This window comes from Maylandia zebra, linkage group LG23, assembly GCF_041146795.1.
Source record: "Maylandia zebra isolate NMK-2024a linkage group LG23, Mzebra_GT3a, whole genome shotgun sequence".
Lineage (NCBI taxonomy): Eukaryota > Metazoa > Chordata > Actinopteri > Cichliformes > Cichlidae > Maylandia > Maylandia zebra.
The window spans coordinates 40,839,015-40,858,240 of record NC_135188.1 but is presented as its reverse complement, the minus strand read 5'-3'; the positions used below and the strand labels follow the sequence as shown (position 1 = coordinate 40,858,240).

The following is a 19,226-nucleotide window of genomic DNA, read 5'->3' as shown; positions in this document are numbered from 1 at the left end:
TCAGGGATTTTAAATGTGTAGTTAAAGAAAGGGGAGTTCCACAGGTCCAGCGCACCTAAGATCAAAGTGGGCTGCATTGTATATATTCCTCCTGATTGCTATTTATTCCTGCTGTCTTACTATTTATATTTTATTCCTGCACAGTTGGTGTGGAGAACCCATAATATGATTGTACATGGACAATGACAATAAAGGGTTATTCTTATATTCTATGTGGGCCACCCATGGTGTAAAATATGGCTAGCAGGTAAGCTGAATGTGATGGTTCAATAACAGATGAAACATTCCCGATCAAGTTTAAAATTAGGTTAAATGAAGATGAGGTGGAAGTGATGGAAGGGCTCTTGAGCTCATCTGAATGGGCTGCAAGCTGGAAGCCACTGCTGCACAACAATCTCAGACATCATGCCTTACAATTGACTACTATCTGAAAGGATACCAAATGATAACAGTCTCACTTCTTCACATTGAGTATCAAATTGTTTAGGAACTGCACTTTTTGTTTTAAAAGCCCATAATTCAGCAGGACTACCTCCGCTGCTTCCTCCTCCACTGGTGCCTGTGTGCTTAGTGCTAGCACTGCGCCCTCCAGCTGCCCTCTGCTGGCCTTTGCTCTGGCTGCGAGAAGTTGAGTTTGGTTTGGAAATGGTATTCAACTCCTGCTCGATGGAGCACAGGTCAGCCATCAGGGCATCCAGGTCCACTGTGTCACCTTGGTTCAACGCCTCTGCAAGGAGCAAAGCAAGAGTTATTGGGTTATACTAATAAGTGCATCTCTGTTCTGTTGTTATACTGAAGTGAGATCTTACCATTTATGTTATACATTGAGAAGCGGTAGGAAAAGTTGGCCATGTTCGTCTCCTGCCTGAGAGGAGGTTTCTGCAGTGCTTTCTGCGGCCTGCCATCATCCAGACTCTGCAATGTGCGCACACACACGAAACTCATAAGATGCACATTTGCAAAACACACATTCACACTCTGACACTACAGTCAAAGCGCATCGTAACAACCTCGTCTGCCTGCCAGACTCCTCAGTTACCCACAGACCTGCACAAATACTATGTGGTGGTGGTGGGAGTGGAGTTGCTAGGATACAGTAAAGGGAGACAGGATTAGCAGTGTTAAGGTTGCTATGGATACAGCCCCATCCTTTCTCGTGGTGCTCTGTCTACGTCTGTGTAACAAACCACCCCCTTAGTGTGTGTGAGAGTATTTGTATTTTAACCTGTGTGAGCTTGTCCAGCTCTCCCAGCCAGGCTCCAAACATCTTGTCCAGGTCCTGGTCCTCCTTGTCACTGTCTTCCTCTGCTCCATGGTCCAACTCATCATCAGATACCTGGTCCATCTACACACACACACACACACACACACACACACGCAAAAGAAGCAGAAAATTTCACATGATTACAAGTCACACCCACATAGCAGGAATGATCTAAATGAGGAAAGAGGGGGAAAAAAACAAAACAAAACGCAAAAACAACTTAATCTCATGCCAACCTCACTGCCTGTTACCATGACAACCGTTCGCAGACCCCTAGCGGGCACCCTGTGCTGTGCGATCACCCTGTGGTGTCTTGTGTGCTGTGCACCACTGACACGCCCAGGACCTCTACTACCAGCTCAAGAGCCAACACAGAGGGAGGAGCAGAGCATCTTCCTCATGTCTGCAGAAAAAAACCCCCCACTCTTTTCTTTGGAGGCCCACAGATCACTGTTAAATTAAGATATTAATCAGACCACACGGAGCAATAGCATGTGCTGTTAAAGGCCGGTGGATAATAGGATGGAAAGCATAGCTGGCTCGCTGAGAATGCCCAGCTGTTTTTAGTCAAAGGTGATGGCAGAGCTCCCTCTAGTGGGTTAAATGGAAAGTGGCGCAACACCAGCATGCATCTGTTTGCCTGGCCGACTTAAGTCTCATATATCTAACAATTAAACAGAATCAGAATAAAATCAGGAGGAAATCTGACGCTCTAGAGTCAAAGCTAAAATGTCTAACCCAATCCTTTTTCATACACACAAGGACGCCACAGTAGACAAAACACTGAATGAATGATATGAAGGAGGCAAACATAACAGAAAATGGCTCCAACTGACAACGCAAAACAATCTGCAGCCTTGATGTGTGCCTACATTCATCCTCATTTCCTAATGCGATGGTCTCCGGTCCATGTGAAAAAAATATGTTCACCCAAATGCCGATGTGCACCGAGGAAGATCGTTCACCAATCTGGTGACAGACCTGTCAAGTGGAAGCAAAGTACGGTTGAGCACAGGAGGAGGAGGAGGTCATGGCTCTGATACCCTGTCAGATGCCAGAGGAAGTGCCGAGTGCAGAAACACATTTTCTTACTGCACACTTTCAGCTTGGCACACACAAAGAAAAATATTACACCACTGTATATTCAACACTGGATATTAAACAGACTAAAGCAGAACGCTCAACCTGTTTTTCCCTTGGTGTGCACTCCTGTCTTGGCATAGTCCGGAGTCCCCAAAACAGGCGAGTCAGATGGAATATTCCAGAGTAATCCCACTGATGTTTTCAGAGGGTGTCATTCCATGTTATCCCAGCTATGTGGTGTCAGTCACTAGAGGGGACTGTACCAAACTGGGATTAACCCCGCTGACGACCCCTGTTCTTTTGATCTAGCAAAACGTCTGCTTGTATGTGCGAGTATTTGTGTGCCGTTGCCTTTATGGCTAAAATGAACACTTGGTGATCTGAAAGCTATGCTTTGTTGTTAGAATGTGATGAAGGTCGTAGCAAACCAGATAAAAGATGAAAAGCTAAGCAGCTGAGGGGTGCTTATTTCAGACAAATTCCAGCATGCTTACTACTAGAAATCACTGTATGTGGTGCATGTAGAAGACGTACCCTGAAGCTGGTGCTACAAGCTTGTATTACGGACCAAAGCTGTCACTGCAGAGTGTTTATTATACTTTAGATGATGGATAGCTTCCTTCTTCCGGCACTCTCATTAAAAACACATGAGAAACATGAACTTGTCATCTTGTGGAGGAAAGAATGGAGTCAATGAGTATGTAAACAAAAACAACCCAGTGTGTATATATGTGCGCTTAAAATTACATCCATGCACTCATGAACGTGTGTGGCAGTCACAACAGGAAATAGCCAGGATGTGCAAAATTCCTAATTTCCCACATGGCCTTTTTCCTTGCAGGAAGCTCCAGCTGTCCTCCAGCTTATCCATACCACTTATAGTGGCGGTAGTGGTGGGGGTGGCACTTGTACATTTGTAGGAATGGGGGGGAAGAAACTTGAGGTGTTGAAAGTGAGATCCAGACCTCACCACCCTTATGCCCACACATGTTACATCGTAACACAATTTGAATCGTTTGTCTCCTTGGCTACCATGAAATGTGGCTCCATATGGGGACCCTTCAGTCACAGCCATGATTTTGTAAAATCAGGTGAGTATCTCAAGCTATGGCATCAAGACGAGCGCAAGAGGAAATGACTAAAAATCAAATGAGCCTGCACTGCCATTATTCCCCAAGGTTATTCCATGTGTAAATACACATACAGGAAATGAGTCGCACTGCAGGACACTTAACAGCTGTGTGTAAACAGCCTGGAGTCCTTTATAAGAGTCTCTTCCACACACATACTCACACAGACTTGTGGTCAGGACAAAAAACAAGTACAAATATATATAGATATGCTGTAGGTGTGTATTCAGTCCAGATGCAGAAAGAGTAAAAATAGAGCAAAAACGATGCAGAGCCAAAAACAAAGAGCACTTTGGAAATAGCTGCTGTCATTCTAATGGAATCACGGCCTTAACAGAAGATGCTGCTGCAGGTTTAAGTGAATTACCACCTGAGGCCCTGCTTTTAAGCTTATGGAGCATGACCTGAGAGAGACACGGGGATAGGAGGTTGTGTTTGTGTATATATGCGTGTGTATGTAGTCTGCAAATGCACTCCTACAGGCATCATCGCAAACTAAACACCGGCCGTGGCCTTTTCCCTGCTGATGCTGCACGGTCCCGTCTGTCTTGTCTGAGCATGACCGCCATTCATCTGTCTCCTGTGACTACTGGGCAGCTCAGAGATCTGGGGTGAAAGAATAAAGGTCAAAGGCCTTTTCCCGTGGAGTCTCCTTCTGGAGTCTCTCTTTTTTTTTGGTTTTCATGTAAACTCGCAGTGGCTGCTCATCTATTTATGCAGCGTGTTTTCTAAGAACAAAAATCTCAAACTGTTAAAGAAAACGCAGTAAGCACCCAGCGCTGAGGAGGTTGAGTATGTGGGAGGAGGAGGAAGACGTGTCTATCTTTAGTCCAAGTCATCCAGATCAGAGCGTATCGAGAGGATTAGAAAGGGAGCAATATGAAAACTCGATGTTAAACTGTTGTTTAATTAACAATATTAAACCCTGTAGGGAAGCACAAATATGCAGGAATAGCTGCAGTCTTGGGTCTTTATTCTCTTAATATTCAGATGAAAATGTACTACGGTATATTAAGATCAAGAGTTATTTTGTGAAAGTTATGAATTCATATGATCTCAAAGTACGAGAGAAGGGGAAAACAAGTGCCGACTGTAATGCACCGACAGCTTCAGCAGCACCTGTTCTGCCTGCAGTCGACATACAAATGATCAACTACTCTTAACATTTGAGTTACAAATAAAGCCTCTCATATTTCCATCGCACAGGAAGTCAAGAGGGCTGGGTGGTGGAAAATGACTCGAGCTGTGTAAACACTGTTGTGACCAGATACTCCACTGACTGAATGTTTCCCCAAGTACTTCTAAATATGCTATTTTTGGACAAAAAACTCCACCAAGCCTCAACTGTATGTGTGCTGAAATGTTGCAGTGAGGAGTGTAGGGGTCATCTCCAAAGCCACCTATTCCTCACCGCTATTTTTCGCTTCTCTCAAACGATCTTTGCAAAAATAGCTTAACGCCAGTGTCTGACACCTCTCATCTAAAAATATTCTCAACAACTTATATCACCATTTCAAAATACGGCAAAATGAGAAACATGAGGCAATAAAACCAGAAACAGCGTGACAATAACAAACTCTGAATTTCTGCGATGCCCACACTGTCGTGGTGCTTGGCTCTAAATGGAGAGTGGGAATTCTTGAGAGTTTAATGGGACACAAAATGCTCATGCCGATAAAGGTCTCTGGGGGCAGATGCAAACAAAGCTGAAACAGAGGAAGCAGACAAAGCATCTACAACACCCATAGACAGGAACAGCTCCAAACACACACATATTAATGCATGTCCCATGCTGTAAATGCTGCTGATAACCTCTGGGGAATGTAGTGTGTGGAAAAAAAAGTGAAGGAATCTAGAGGGAAAAACAGACAAACAAAACCATGTGATTATGCATATCTGATAGGCCACTTTTAAATCCACCTTATTTATATCGATATGGATTGGGCAATCTCTTAGAAACGAAAGGATACCACATCAGTTAATGGAAATTAAACTTATCAACCTACAGAGGGCTGAATTCAAAGACATCCTAAAAATCAAACCCCATGGTGCCAGGCAGTGAGCATAGGGGCCCATAAGAGGAAGTCAAGCCCTCAGGCTGCACTGCTACTGATTGTTTGGTCAGAGACAGTCACACCAGCATCTTGCTGGAGGTCATTTTGTAGCTCTTGCATGTCTGCTCACTAAGGAGCAGACAGCAGTCCTGGTGATCGGTTAAGGGTCTTCTACGGCCCTGTCAGGCTCTCCTAAAGTAAATGCCTGTCTCCTGAAATCTGTCTCCTGTGCTGGGAGAAACTGCAAGCCTTCAGGCAATGGCACAAATTGATGCACCATCCTGGAGGAGCTGGACTACCTGTGCAGCCTCTGTAGGGTCCAGGTATCGCCTCGTGCTACCAGTAGTGACAATGACCGTAGCTAAACGCAAAGCTAGTGAAAAAATAGTCAGAAAAGATGGAGAGGGAAAAAAGTCAGTGACCTCTAACTGTAAAAACCATTCCTGTTTTAGTGGTCGGGCCATTGTTGTCCTTCTAGTGCACCTGCTGTTAGTCTCATTAACACCAAAGCAGCTGAAACTGATGAGCAAACCCCCTCTGCTACTTACCAGATCAATATCCCACAAGTTTAACTGACTTGATGTTGCACTCTGATTAAAAAAAAAAGTTTCTTTTTTTAGCAATGTATTTATAAAATAAGTGCTGTATATTCTAGCACTGTAGTGTATAAAAACATGCAAATCTATAAACACAAAAACAGCCTCATGCAGGTTTCCTGGTGATCGCCTTCCTTGTTAAAAATTCAGCAGTTGTAAGGCCCGTCTGTTCCATGTAATACAGCTCATTTGCAAACTCTTGGTAGTTACAAAGGGAAACTACATGTTAATTGAAAATCAATTCAATCAATTGTTTCTGAAAATCACCCTCTCCTTTAAAATAAATTTCATGCAAACATCTCTTCTTTTTCTCATGTCAGACCATCATCTGGTGCAAGCTGCACTTCTAACCTGTCAGACTATGATTCACCTTTCACACATGCATGTGTTTGTGTCATCACAGTAAAAACACCACGCTGAAAAGCCAAGTGTCAAAATATCATAATGACATCCTGTAGCCGTTTGAAGGCAATAGGCGCTTTCGAGCGCGTCTTGTAATCTTGTTTGTGGCTTGACAGTTGAAATAAGGTCTTCTGTCAAAGAACAAAGCCTGGAGCAGACAAATGCTTGGTTTCACTACCTTTAAGATATAAAAAATAGATACGATCTCTTTGTAAATGTGCGAGTGCGTGTCATTTCCAGGCTTGCATTTGCCATGCAGATGGTGATTATTTGCTCATTTCCACTCCCATCCCTGCTTTCTGTCCCTGCCTTGCCTTTTTACCCCCGGTCCCCTCCCTTCATATACAAAGTCACACCAGGAGACGAGAAATGAAAGCCAGAAGCTGCCATCCCTGCGTCAACATGTGGGCATTATGCAAGTAAAAAGAAGGAAAAGAGGAAACTTCTAAGTGCCAGTAAAAGAACTCTTTGAACAAGGGAGTGGCTGGACCAAAAGTCCAACTAGGTGTGGCTGGTTTGTCAGCCTTGGCTGACCTGTAGTAGCCTGTAATGTCTGACTCAGAAAATGACATAACACACTGTGCTTGTTTGCCCATGATGAATGGGAAAATTTAGCGTGGCTGCAGCCCTAAAGGTTAATGAAGAAAGCTTGTGACAAGATGATTACAGGTTTAATTTAAGAAGGGGTGAGGGACATACAGTATGGGTGGAGCTCATTCCTTATTTGTGGCATGGGGAACACTCAAAGCTGTACACTACACAAGGAAGATACATTAAAGTAAGAGCCATGCCAAAATAGAAATAAGCCTCACTTGTGATAGTTTCTGTTTTATGCTACACAAGGTGTGTTTACATACTGATGTCATGACCAGCAGCACCAGTAATACCTGAAAATGAAACTAACACTCCCACCGCCTGCTGTCGATTGATTCGTCAGCACTGCCAGATGTGTAAGTTAGACTACCACATCATTACGTTCTATATTGTTGTTTTTAATGAAGTATTTTTTTCATATTTTGCCCTGAGTCATCCAAACGCCTGTATTCAAGCTGTAAATTCCTAAAATAAATGTAAAAAAAAAGTAAACTTGCACTTGTATGTTAAATCTACGGCCTGTGTACATAATGGTAAATTTTAGGCTTTAAAACTAGTGGGGCTACAGCCTTCTTTCACACACAACTACGGCAGCACTAAACACAAGATAGCGTTGATGGAAATGTGCACCGAAATCTCAGCATTGTCTCAAATGTTGAGACAGTCCTGTAAACATAAGTCAAAAACAGAACACGAATAAGAAGTGGCATGTGTCACATGAAAGCAAGCACATCAAGGGGACGGACTACTTGGTTGGTTGGTTGGGGGTGGGGGGCGGGGGGGTTATATGAGATATTTAACAGGCTGGAGAGAGAGCAGAGAAGGAATGATGGATGGGTACAATAATAATGGAGGAACGGAGCCAGCTATTAGATTGTGGAGGGGGGGCTGGCCGAAACAACAGCTCCCATGTTATTAGTCAAGCACGAGCAACAGCTTGTAAGCAGGGAAGAAACACACACACACACACACACACACACACACACACACACGCTTGAGTGCATTCAGGATCACTCAACCACTCCGGCTTACGCAGCCAGTTAGGAAGGAGGGGCAGAGAAAGAGATGGGGGACAGAGAGAGGAGAAAGATGGGGAGGATGTCAGAAGCAGACAGATGGAGAGAGGAAGAGCAGGAGAAAGTGAGACTAGAAAAGAGAGGGAGTGTGAAAATGCACGGTCACACTGGTGGGCGGTAAGGTGCGAGGACTCAACAGCTCACCAGCATCAGAGCGAGCCAAATTTCAGCTGCCCTGCATCTATTCAAAGAGAAACTGCCATGGCAACACACAAGCACACACGCACATCTCTGTGCTGACAGCCCTCACATACACTGTAACAACCTACATTGTTAGTACAGTGTTTGAACATCTGTTTGTAGCCATGACCACAAAGCATACAGTCGATCAGCACTTCATAATATAGTCATTTATGCGCTTGGTGAAAAAGCTGACGTCACTTTGAAGCAGCGAGCACGCACATGGGCAAGTCTCTTCTTATTTGTCTGTGTCACTCTCGCTTACACAGAAACACAGCAACGATGTGTCAGCGTCCCTGCTTCCTTCAGGGCATCGGCCCAAATGTGAAATCCATAGTCTTGTCCATTCCCTCAAGAGATCAGGTTACGTCAAACACTTCCAACTACACACACACACACACACACACACATAGATGAAGGGGCTCAGGTGGTCTGCTGCAGTGGGCTCATACACACCCACACAAACTTTGTAAAACATGATGCAGCACTGCAGCAGCAGACAGCAGAGGCTGACGAGTCGAGAAGTATAAGCCAGACATTAAAAAACAAAAAACAAACAGCCAGTGCTTAAAAAAATAGATGAGACCCATTGATCTGGTAGCATATAAAGAGCTGCAAAGCCACGGCGTAAACACTCTACCGATTTCCTTCTCTTGTTTTCTTTTGGTTGAATTGATGCTCGCTGGTTGGCATTGCATGCAGTCTTATTTTGTGCTTGCTCAGACACAAATATGAACCTGGGGCAAGTCATTTCAATAAAAAAGGGGTGTGTTTGCATCATGAACTCATCAAGAGTAGGAGTTTTTAATGCCACACTATATCCTAGAGGTATTCTTTAAGGCCCTTCCAGCAGAATATAACAATAATTCTTACTTATGTAATTAATTATGGGCCGATTATCCGCCAATGCCAAAATGTCAGCCTTCAAAATGCTCTAAACACTTGGTTTCTGATGCTTCTTCTAGAGTTCTACTATTCAAGTAGAGTGAAAAAACAAAAATGCAAAGCCAGAAATTAGCATTGTGGTGAAGTAAAGGAAAAAAAAAAAACCAAACATATTGCCTGCTGTCTACAACAGACCATTTTTGATGAAAATAGATGCAGATGACCCCCAAAGAACCCCAGGCTCCAAAATGAAAATGGATATATGCAAAAGCCTCATTTAAGTACTTTTCCATAATTAAATCATCCACTTTAGACAAATGAAATCATTATAGTGCCAATCATTTTTCCTTCTTCATTATCATTTGGTTACTCGGTCAAGCTGAACAGTACGTTTACATCTGCCACCTGTTAGGGAATAATAAAAAAAAAGCCCACAGTGGGTGCAACAAATTGCACGAACACCACATGCTAAAACACACACAGACACACAAACCAGCCATGTGTGATGCACCCTGCACGAAGGCTGAGAAAAAACTACATATGCATCCCCCGACCCCACTGGCAGCTGGGAATGGCTTCCTCCGTTACTACATTTCCCATGTCTCCCTTGGTCTTTGCTTCTTGGTCTTTGCTTCTGTCCATAACCCCTGCAGCTGGTGTGCGTTTGCCTCTCATGACACAGACCCCTCTTCCTGGCACGCCAGCTCCTGCATTCCTGCTGTGTCATTAACGCGCACACGTTTAAATAATTTTTTTCATTTCAGAGAGGTCTCCGTGGCTGCAGCCTGCATGTCTTTGGGACAAGTCGGAGAGACTGTTTCAAGGACGTTTCTTTTTAAGAACATCCGCCTTCCACGAAGGCGTTGCCAAGACAACTGTGACCCAGAACAATCACTCGTTAACCGTGCCCCCAAAGCACGTGATGGACATGTTGGAAGGAAACTGACAGCTGAGTGTGAACTTTAGAGGCAGCCCCACTCTAAACACAAGACAGTGACACACACTGTGTCACCACTCCCTGACAGACACAAAAGCATCCCTACTTCCTGGAACAGTTTAATTCCAGGGCGAGGACACTTCCTTCTTTAGGCCCCAGGCTGCATCTCTGCAAGGGGCCCTCTTAAATATCCAGCTCTCACATACATTTGTGTCTGGCTCTTTCTCTCTTCATATTTTCCTCCCTTTTTTTGTTTAGACATTTTTTCATTTTTCAAATACATTGACCAGACCTCTCTTTTCACATCTGATTTAAAAAAAAAAACATGAATAGGAACACTGTATGCAATCCTTTGGACAAATGGAAAACACATTAGGTACTAAATTTGGAAGGGCTTCAGGTAATAGACAGTGCCATGAGTGGATAAAGGGCATTACTGTACAAATAACAGCATCAACAAAGAGGAGATTGTTTCTGTCCTGTGTCCCACTCTAGCAGAAATCATCTGCAATCAACAATAACCCAACCAGACTGGGATCAGAAGATTTGAATTAGCTTGTTTTTGTGAATCACTTCAATAAACAAAAATAATAAAAACCAGTGTGGAAAATAGCAGCCAGCAAGCCGTAATATTTGCAGAGCGGCTTTTCTTTTTTTTTTTTTTTCCCCTTACAAAGCTGTTCTTAAACTTCCTGGATCTTGTTGTTTTATTCCAGTTATGGAAAAAAAATCAGAGGTGTGAATGTCTGTAGTCATCTGTGCATTTACTAACATCTGTGTGGTTAACACAGTAGCTAAAAATAGATTAGTTTGCATATGTGCAACTTTTCAGAAAATAAGTACAGTACTTGATCTGTGGGGGTGGGAGAGTAAAGTCAACAATCTCAGTGTAAATTAGAGTGGAAACTTTTGAGACCACAGATTGCAAATTCAACACAGATCTGCGACAGTGAGAGAAATAAAAGCTTACTGTGAGGAGCATCTCTTACTACAGACCCCAGCCGCGGCTCGACTCACATGGTTCCACTTAAATCGGGAATTATCTCCTTCGGCGAGGAAGACTCTCCCCTGACAAGATCCTCCGAGGCTTTACTTCTCTTTGATTTGGCTTTGATTTTCAAGGTCCTCTGAATCAAGGCTTTGAGGAGGGGCAAAGCCTCCCTCTGTGCACCCCCACTTGCTCCAGCTTTGTGAAATAAACATGGCCCCACACTGTTAACTTAGAAAAAACTGTAAACCAGTGACACGACAGGCGATATGATGGTTTGAGCACATGGTGCGCCAGACATGCATGTCAGGGGCACTGCAATAAAACAGGCATTTGAAACCACCTTAAACAGAACTTCTCTTTGAGTTTGCTACGCCAACACAAAAAACAACAATCTGCGTGTGTGATGTGTGCAAAGAGGTTTCGCAAAGCTTACTGGCAGCAGCGTCAATAACAGTTTTTCCTTTTTCCTACACTCAAGAGTTTATAACCCACAAAAAGTAGTCACTCTGCTTTACAGGAAGTCTTACCTCTGAAGTGGCTTTTCCTTCTTTCTATTGAGGTTAAAGGTCAGATGACACTGCCACTTCACTCTGGGGCTGTGGAAACAAAGAGAAGAAGAAATTCGATTAGATATGATTTAGTGCCTATTTTGAGTTGCAATGGCAAAATACAATCCCCGCTTTTGGTCACCTCATCGAAAGCTATTAGTCAGTGAAACCCCAAACTTGTGGATCGCCTCCTATTGCTCTCACTGCGCTGCAGGAGGATCGAGAGGCACGGCTGCCAGCAGCTGGAGACGAGCAGGGTGATTTCACTGTCACAAGAATGCAGGGGATTAACCGGAGGGTGCTCGAGAGCGAGCGATTTAACCAAGCACAGACTTAAACGCCGCGCGTGGCCAGAGAGACACTTATCATAAAGCTCTGAAAGCAATCAAGTGCGGTTCGCTCTCCATCATAAACTCTCTCCATCATTACGGCGAGATTAACAATGTGACATTTGAGCTGTGGAGTCCGCCTTCATTTTACTACAAAGCATTTCCCGCCAGCACACGCATGAACACACGTGCGCAGCTAAAACCTAATAAGCATGTCTAACCGCCACAGGCTAATCATTTCACAGCGTGAGTCAGAGTAGAAACCTTGTCAAAACTCTTAGGTGTGCACCGACTGTGACTCACCAGTCACCGGCGACAACGCTGACTAGGCTTTAACCATTTCATTCGCAACACCGTTGAGTCACACCAGCCCATTTTTCCCCCTTTTTTAAGATCTAAAAATCAATCTAGATGTTGAATCATAATCTGACAATGAAAAATAATGGTAGTATAAGGTTAGAACATGCTGAGCAAGACAGGAAATATAAATGCTGTATATTGGTGTACATTACTGTGTGTGTGTGTGTGAGAGAGAAAAAGAGAGGCCGGCAGCTGATGTTATGGCTATTCCCGCTGGTCTCAGCTGTTCCTTCATTTTTCTACGCACCAACTGTTGTTGAGCCACAGCATGAGGCCCCTCCCGGGAGCAAAAACAGAAAGAGGAAAAAACCTGGCCTGTGTAACTGTGTGTGTGTTTTCACAGCAAACAGACTTCATGTAACAAGGGAAGCGTGTTAAAGGGGATGAAAGATCTCATGGGTGCGTTGTGCACATGCACGGCATTACTGACACTTGCATCTTAAAAAGACAAACAAACAATAAAAAACATTACAAATTACAGATCACCCTCCCCCCACCATTTCTGTGTAATTTGCACACAGTCGACATGTGATATCACTCAGTCAACACAGGGCCATTGAACAGGTGCGGCAGTGACACACGGGCCTGTGCAGCTGCAGGGGGGGGACACACAGTTGTTTCAGTCACAACAGCACGGCGGCTGGTGGGGCAGCTGCTCCACGGCTGAAAACAAAGGCAGGCCTGCGTCACATGCACAGACAAACATGACCAAGTTATGATGGAGATGCACTGTATGGAGGAAGAGGAGGGTCTTTCTGATGTGAACAGACAGTGTTGTTGTAGAGTTGAACCACGCATTTAAACAGATGTTGCTATGAGAGGTATAAAATGGTCAGGTAAGTGTGCCGTTATGGACCCAGTGTATTAAAAAAAGCAAACAAAGAAACCTCCCCAACAAACACTGTCTTCCTTTGACTGGAAACTCAAGTTGTTAACTGGGCACTACAAAAAAACCCAAACAAAAACCCCCACAACTGTCCCAAAAAGGTGCTCTGTGCCTCGCTGTCAACAACATCAGCAGATTTTTTTTTCCTTTCATTATTTTTTAATGTGCTTTACTTTGGTGCCCCATTCAACACCAGACTGAGGGGAAACACAGAGTCCAGTGTAGTGGACACAGGTGTGTCCTTGTCCACCCACACTTCCCCGATTAGCAGCACTCCTCTGGGGCGGCTCATTTCCTATCGGGCCAGGAAGTGGGAAGAAGGGCAGTGCAGTCGGAGAGCATGGAGTGATGATGTCACAGCAGGAAATAAAGACTCAGATTGTTGTAGGTGAAATGAGCAAGCGGGCGAATGAGTTAGAGGGCAGGGATAAATGCATGACACATGTGCACTACGCTTCATGGTAACTATATCAAAGCCACAATCTGTGACTCCAGCATGAGCAACAATCTGACTCTGACATGCAAACTTTGACACACAAAGACAGCTGAAGCAGACTGTTCAAAGTTTTGGTGGACTACGTGCAAACTTGTGTCATATTTAAACAGCCGAATGGTGTTGACAAAACAACACCACTACATTCAAAGCAGCACGCTATCCAGTGTAAAAACATTAACTTTAACATAAGATTAATACATTGCATTGGTATCCAGAATTTGCTGCGTGTCTCACTAGTCAGGCCCCATCTGCTCTGGTTGTAGTGGTATATAATCACACGCTGACCTATCAACTCACCTAACCTCAGCTTCACAAACAAAATGTCAAGGTGACACAATACAAACTAGAGATTACTTGTTTTTTTTTTTTGTTTTTTTTTTTAAAGCATTAGACTCATTCGTGTGGGTTGGATGACAAGCTATTTTCTGGAAAATTTATTTACTGTATAAAATTTAACTGTTGCAGAATAGATACACACCTTCATCTGATCTCAAAGGACCCCGAGCGTTCTTGTGAGGGCAGATGATCAATCAATTAGCTGCCTTCATGGTTTGATCCAGTGCCGATTCTCACTGGTAAGGCATTAGTAATGGTATAACTGCATTGCATTGATCAAGTCAAGTGCAATTCTGAGAAGTAGCTGCTTTCCTTCTTGCACAGAGGCCAGCATGACCTCCTCAGTGGGTCAGGACTAAAATTACAACTTTTATGTCAGCCGAGGCTGGGAAAGAAAAAAAACCCCAAAAACCTCAAATTACCTTCTTACTACCTTCAAAACTCTATTCATATCACCCTTTTACTCTCAGTACAGGGCGCTGGGAAGACTGCTTTCTAATATTAAAATACTACCCATGTGGGTCCCTAATTTTACTTTTTCTATTTAAACAGCTAAATCCTTATTCAAATTACGGCACCAAGACTCTACTGAAGCTAGAAACACAACCTGCCCTGCTTAGCAGCTTTTCCCAGTGGTTACTATCACTCACAGGCTTCTTTAGCAATACCCACTCGCACACGGCCAAGTCTGGTTGCAATTACAAGGAGCTGATCTCCTCTCCTCTGTGGGATTCTCCACGGCCCATGCAGTGAGCACTGGGCTCTGGAAAAACCACACATGGTGGGAATTATGGAATAACGCTGCGTCAGGAATGTTCCCACGATGGCCACTGGGATCTGATGGAGGTCCCACCGGCTGGCTAGCTGCCGACAGGGTTTATTGGCAAATGTAATGTAACACTCACACACATACAGAATTACATGATGAAATGCCTCTTGTGTTAGCGCACAGCTGGATCAAAATGTCTCTTTGTTTCAAAACGTTTTTGCACACTTGTCATTTAAGTGCAAACAAATCCGTGTGCTCTCAGACTTCATCATTAGCACAGCTTGATCACAGCTGATCAGCTTAAAGCCTGAAATCTCACTTCTTATTTACACCATTTCATCTGAATAATCTCTTGATGGGGATGACCAAAAAGCAGTGAGGGGTGAAGCTGACAAATCAAACATGACAGTGACCCTCCCTGTCACCCCAAAGGCATGTTGCGGTGACAATCTCAGGGGCAGCTCTCGACTCATACACCGAGTATGGTTGACTGTGTGGCACGTGGGTCAAAATAATCAGGACTCTCTAGAGAGTGAAGATCAACGGAGCAGAGAGAGATTAGCAAGCTACTCAGCCACGAACTTAACCCAGAGATGCAGTCAATAGGCGCTTGCGCTCCCTTGCTGAGCTGCCGGGGTATTAGTGAATGAGATTTGCCAAGAGGCAGTCACACAAGCACCCACACACACACACACACGTTATTTTGTGAGATTAAGCCTGTAGGTTTGACTAACCGTCCGGGGATTCTCTCAGAAAAATGAGTCAATCCACTTTTACCGCACAGAGCACGGCTGTTTTCACTCACTGCGCTGTAGCTGTAGGTCACTGCAGTTACTAACTGAAACTCTAGATTCCTTCAGTGTCCTACATGAACCCTGATGTTAACACACGCACAAAAAAAAAAAAAAAAAAAAAAAAAAGAGGAAAAAATGGAACAGCCTGCCAAGATCAGTCGGTACAGTAATGCAGAAACTGAAGCCAAGCGTTGTGAAAAAGTGACTTCCAGACATTGGCAAAGGACGCGAGGATAGGAAGACTGACCTCAGTGTTTCCAGGCTGTCGTATTTCATATGACATCAGCTCCACTGATATTTTATAGGTTCTCATGAACCCCTCTCATCTGTCTTCATCCTCCATATGCTACTTCTCTCCTTCAACTCTCTTCCTCACAGGTGTTTCTTTGACTTCCCAAAGTCTTTTTGGCAGCCTGTATAATTGTGAAGTAAGTGTCACGGGGATGTGTGGTGAGCCCTGTGGCAATGAGACAAGGACAGGCTGCTTTCCAGTCCTTTTGTAAGTACCACTTGCAGAGAGTAGTTACTTACTAAAAAGACATGAGCTGGGGTAACTTTCATGATTACGGAGGAGGGTGTAGCTACAACATCTGAGAAGGGAAAGTAGGCTACAGTGCATATTTAATGGTAAAGCAGGACTTTTAAGCCCCAGTTTTTGCTGCGCTGCTTGTTTGCTGCTTGAACAGAAACACTTGAAAGAGTTGGAGCATTTCAATAATGTAGGGGTGCATCTGTTTCTGCTTTTACTGTATGCAATGTAAACAATATCCTTACTTAATATAAACTAGTGGGTTCCACTTAACTAATGCCTATGTGAACATTTTGCCCACAAACTGAGCAGTTAGTTGTAAATACATGTTTCATTTAATAACTTTTGCCTGACTGTACAGAACTCTTCTGCAAGAGCAGAGACTTGTGAGTCTGTTAATGTTTAACTTTAAATTTATAATTTAGTAGTGCTGTAATCATGATGTTATTTATGTTGTGTTTAGACTTTGATTTCTCAGGATTTGTACTGCGGTTTTAGTGTTTGTGAGAGTTCAGCTTAGCAACAGGCCACCAAATGTTCACAATTATTATAAACCCATTGTTCTTGTACTCGTGCGGTGTATGGGTCACAGGAACAGAAGAAAACCTGAGTTTATGGTCTCTTAAAACCAAATGTAAATATTGCAAAACTTTCTAAAAACTAATTAAGCTATTCATAGTGATACTTTCCAAGTCTATGCAACCACTTTGTCAGGTAAACCTGTTCAACTGCTTGTTAATGCAAATAGATAACTGGCCAATCACATGGTAGCAGCTGAATGCATTTAGGCATGTGGACATGGTGACGATGCCCTGCTGAAGTTAAAACTCTGCAACAGAATGAGGAAGAAAGTTAATTTAACTGGGTTTGACCATAGCAGTTGATGCCAGACAGACTAGTCTGAATGTTTCATAAACTGAAAACAAATACCCAGTGAGTGCCAGTTCTCTGGCTAAAAATTTATGTCACTTGCTATAATCAAGGTAAGCAGAAGCGCGTCTAAACTCGCAACGTGTTCAGCTTTGAAGCAGATGGGCTAAAGCAACAGAAGAGCACACTGGGTGCCACTCTTGTCAGCTAAGAGCAGGAAACTGAGGCTACAGTTTACACAGGCTCACCAAAACTGGACAATGAAATAAAACGTAGCCTGGTTGAATGAGTTGATTTCTACAGAGACACTCAGACGATAGGGTCAGAATTTGGCATAAACAACGGATCCATCCTGGCTTGTATCAACAGTTCAGGCTGAAGGTGACAGTATGTTGGTGTAGGGGATATTTTTTTTCACACATTTTGGGGCCCTGTAGCAGCTGAGGATCATTTAAGCATCATAACCTACCTGAGTGCTGCTGCTGACCAAGTCCATCCCTTTATTACCACAGTGCATTCATCTTCTTACAGCTGCTTCCAGCAAGATAACACGCGATGTCACAAAGCTCAGAAACTATTTTACTTGCTCATCTGATATCAATCTACATGCATTTAAGTTTTTTTTGCTATCAACTCTATTCTGATTTTCTGTTACATTTTAATGTTATTATTCCTAAATTATTATTTTAATTCTACAGCACTTTGTGAGTACATGTCTGTGAAAAGTGGTCTATAAATAAACTTCAATTCAATTAAGATATTTAAGTGATTCAGGGCTGTATTTAAATAAAGTTAAATGTTATTTGATGCATGCCCCTGGTAAATGCAAAGTACGTTCTTTTATACTAAAACATCATTAAGCAACAAGGTCTCAACTGTCCGCCTCTCTGTCTCCCTTGGGTGTGCGGTGTTGCTGTTATTTAATAATTTTGAGGCAACGAGTTTGCATTTTCTTTTAATATGAAATCAACTTATCAGATTTTAACAGTGTGTGTGTTTGGAGCAGAATACTATTTGGAGCTCAAGTGGATGACAAATTAAATCGCGTGCATGCCTGAGTTTGGAATATATTTTCTATTTGCAGCAAGATTTTGTTTTTTTCCCAATGCTTCAGACATACCACAACTGCCACTGTAACCATACACACAAATCTGACACTCCATCACAATGCAAAGCCATCCTTTACCTCCCAAAGGAGACTCCAAGAAAGAACACTGTATCTGCTGTAACTACATCCTTGGTTTTCTCTGACAGTCTTATAATGCCAATATTGTTAGTGTTTTCAAAGTGGTAAATAAACCCAGATCCTCAGTGGATTTCCCTGGTATGTAACCCGGAGGTCGATGGTTAGAAAGCAACTGTACAAGCAGGCGTGTGCTCCTCCAAACAGAGGCAATCTAAACATTTCAGGCCCAAAAGGAAGGCATTTCACAGCTGGGTGAAGGGACACGGTGCAGATGAAATGTGTTTGCATTTGCGTGCGATGCTTCAAACCTCTCAAACCACATCTATGCTGAACAGTTATCAGCTAGAATGCAAACAAACACATCAAGCCTGCATGCACGTGACCACGAGGACACGCACGCTGCTGTCACGGCTTCATGAGAACCAAGTGAACTCTGATCAGACGGGGAGCAGAGAGGAAACACTGAATGGCTCTGCTGATGTTTATCCCAGGCTAGAAATCATGCTGCTAAAAGATATTTGACTGTTTAATTTAATTCACTTGCAAAATTGTGAATTGCTTTCACATGCACTGAGTAGGAAATAAATCCACCTTCTCCTTCCATATGTAATTTTTAGGGCAGACAGATCATACGTCACTCCAAGTCTGCACTTTGCACAGTATTCATACTACTCCCGCTCGTCTGAAGCATTTTTTGTCTTCTTGTCTAAGAGGCATTATGAACTTCTAAAGGCTGTCCATCCACACAGACCAGCCATCTCATCCATCAAACAGTCCCGTGACTGTTGTGGCCTTTGGAATCACCCTACGATACGATATTATCACACTACTTCACTCCCGATACAATATATTTGTGACAGCATTTTGCAGAGAGTATTGCAGTAAGATATATTGTGACTTATCTTTTTTAAATTGCAAAATATGTGCTCAA

The 19,226-nt window shown here is 43.3% G+C and overlaps 1 protein-coding gene across 7 annotated transcripts in view; it reads right to left on the bottom strand.

Moving 5' to 3' along the window:
• The window catches only part of raph1b (Ras association (RalGDS/AF-6) and pleckstrin homology domains 1b), a 39,655-nt gene that overhangs the window by 15,513 nt on the left and 4,916 nt on the right, over positions 1-19,226 (bottom strand). For 5 of the 7 annotated variants that reach the window (XM_076879822.1, XM_076879828.1, XM_076879827.1 and 2 more), the window contains exons 2-5: positions 11,720-11,788; positions 1,226-1,345; positions 810-915; positions 533-727 (exon numbers count right to left, since the gene is read on the bottom strand). In XM_076879822.1, coding sequence (XP_076735937.1) covers positions 533-727; positions 810-915; positions 1,226-1,345 — 421 coding nt within the window. In that variant the 5' untranslated portion in view covers positions 11,720-11,788. Of the gene's footprint in view, positions 1-532; positions 728-809; positions 916-1,225; positions 1,346-11,719; positions 11,789-11,882; positions 12,009-15,957; positions 16,025-19,226 lie in introns of those variants that run through there. The other 2 variants (XM_076879826.1, XM_076879824.1) reach the window with 2 other exon arrangements.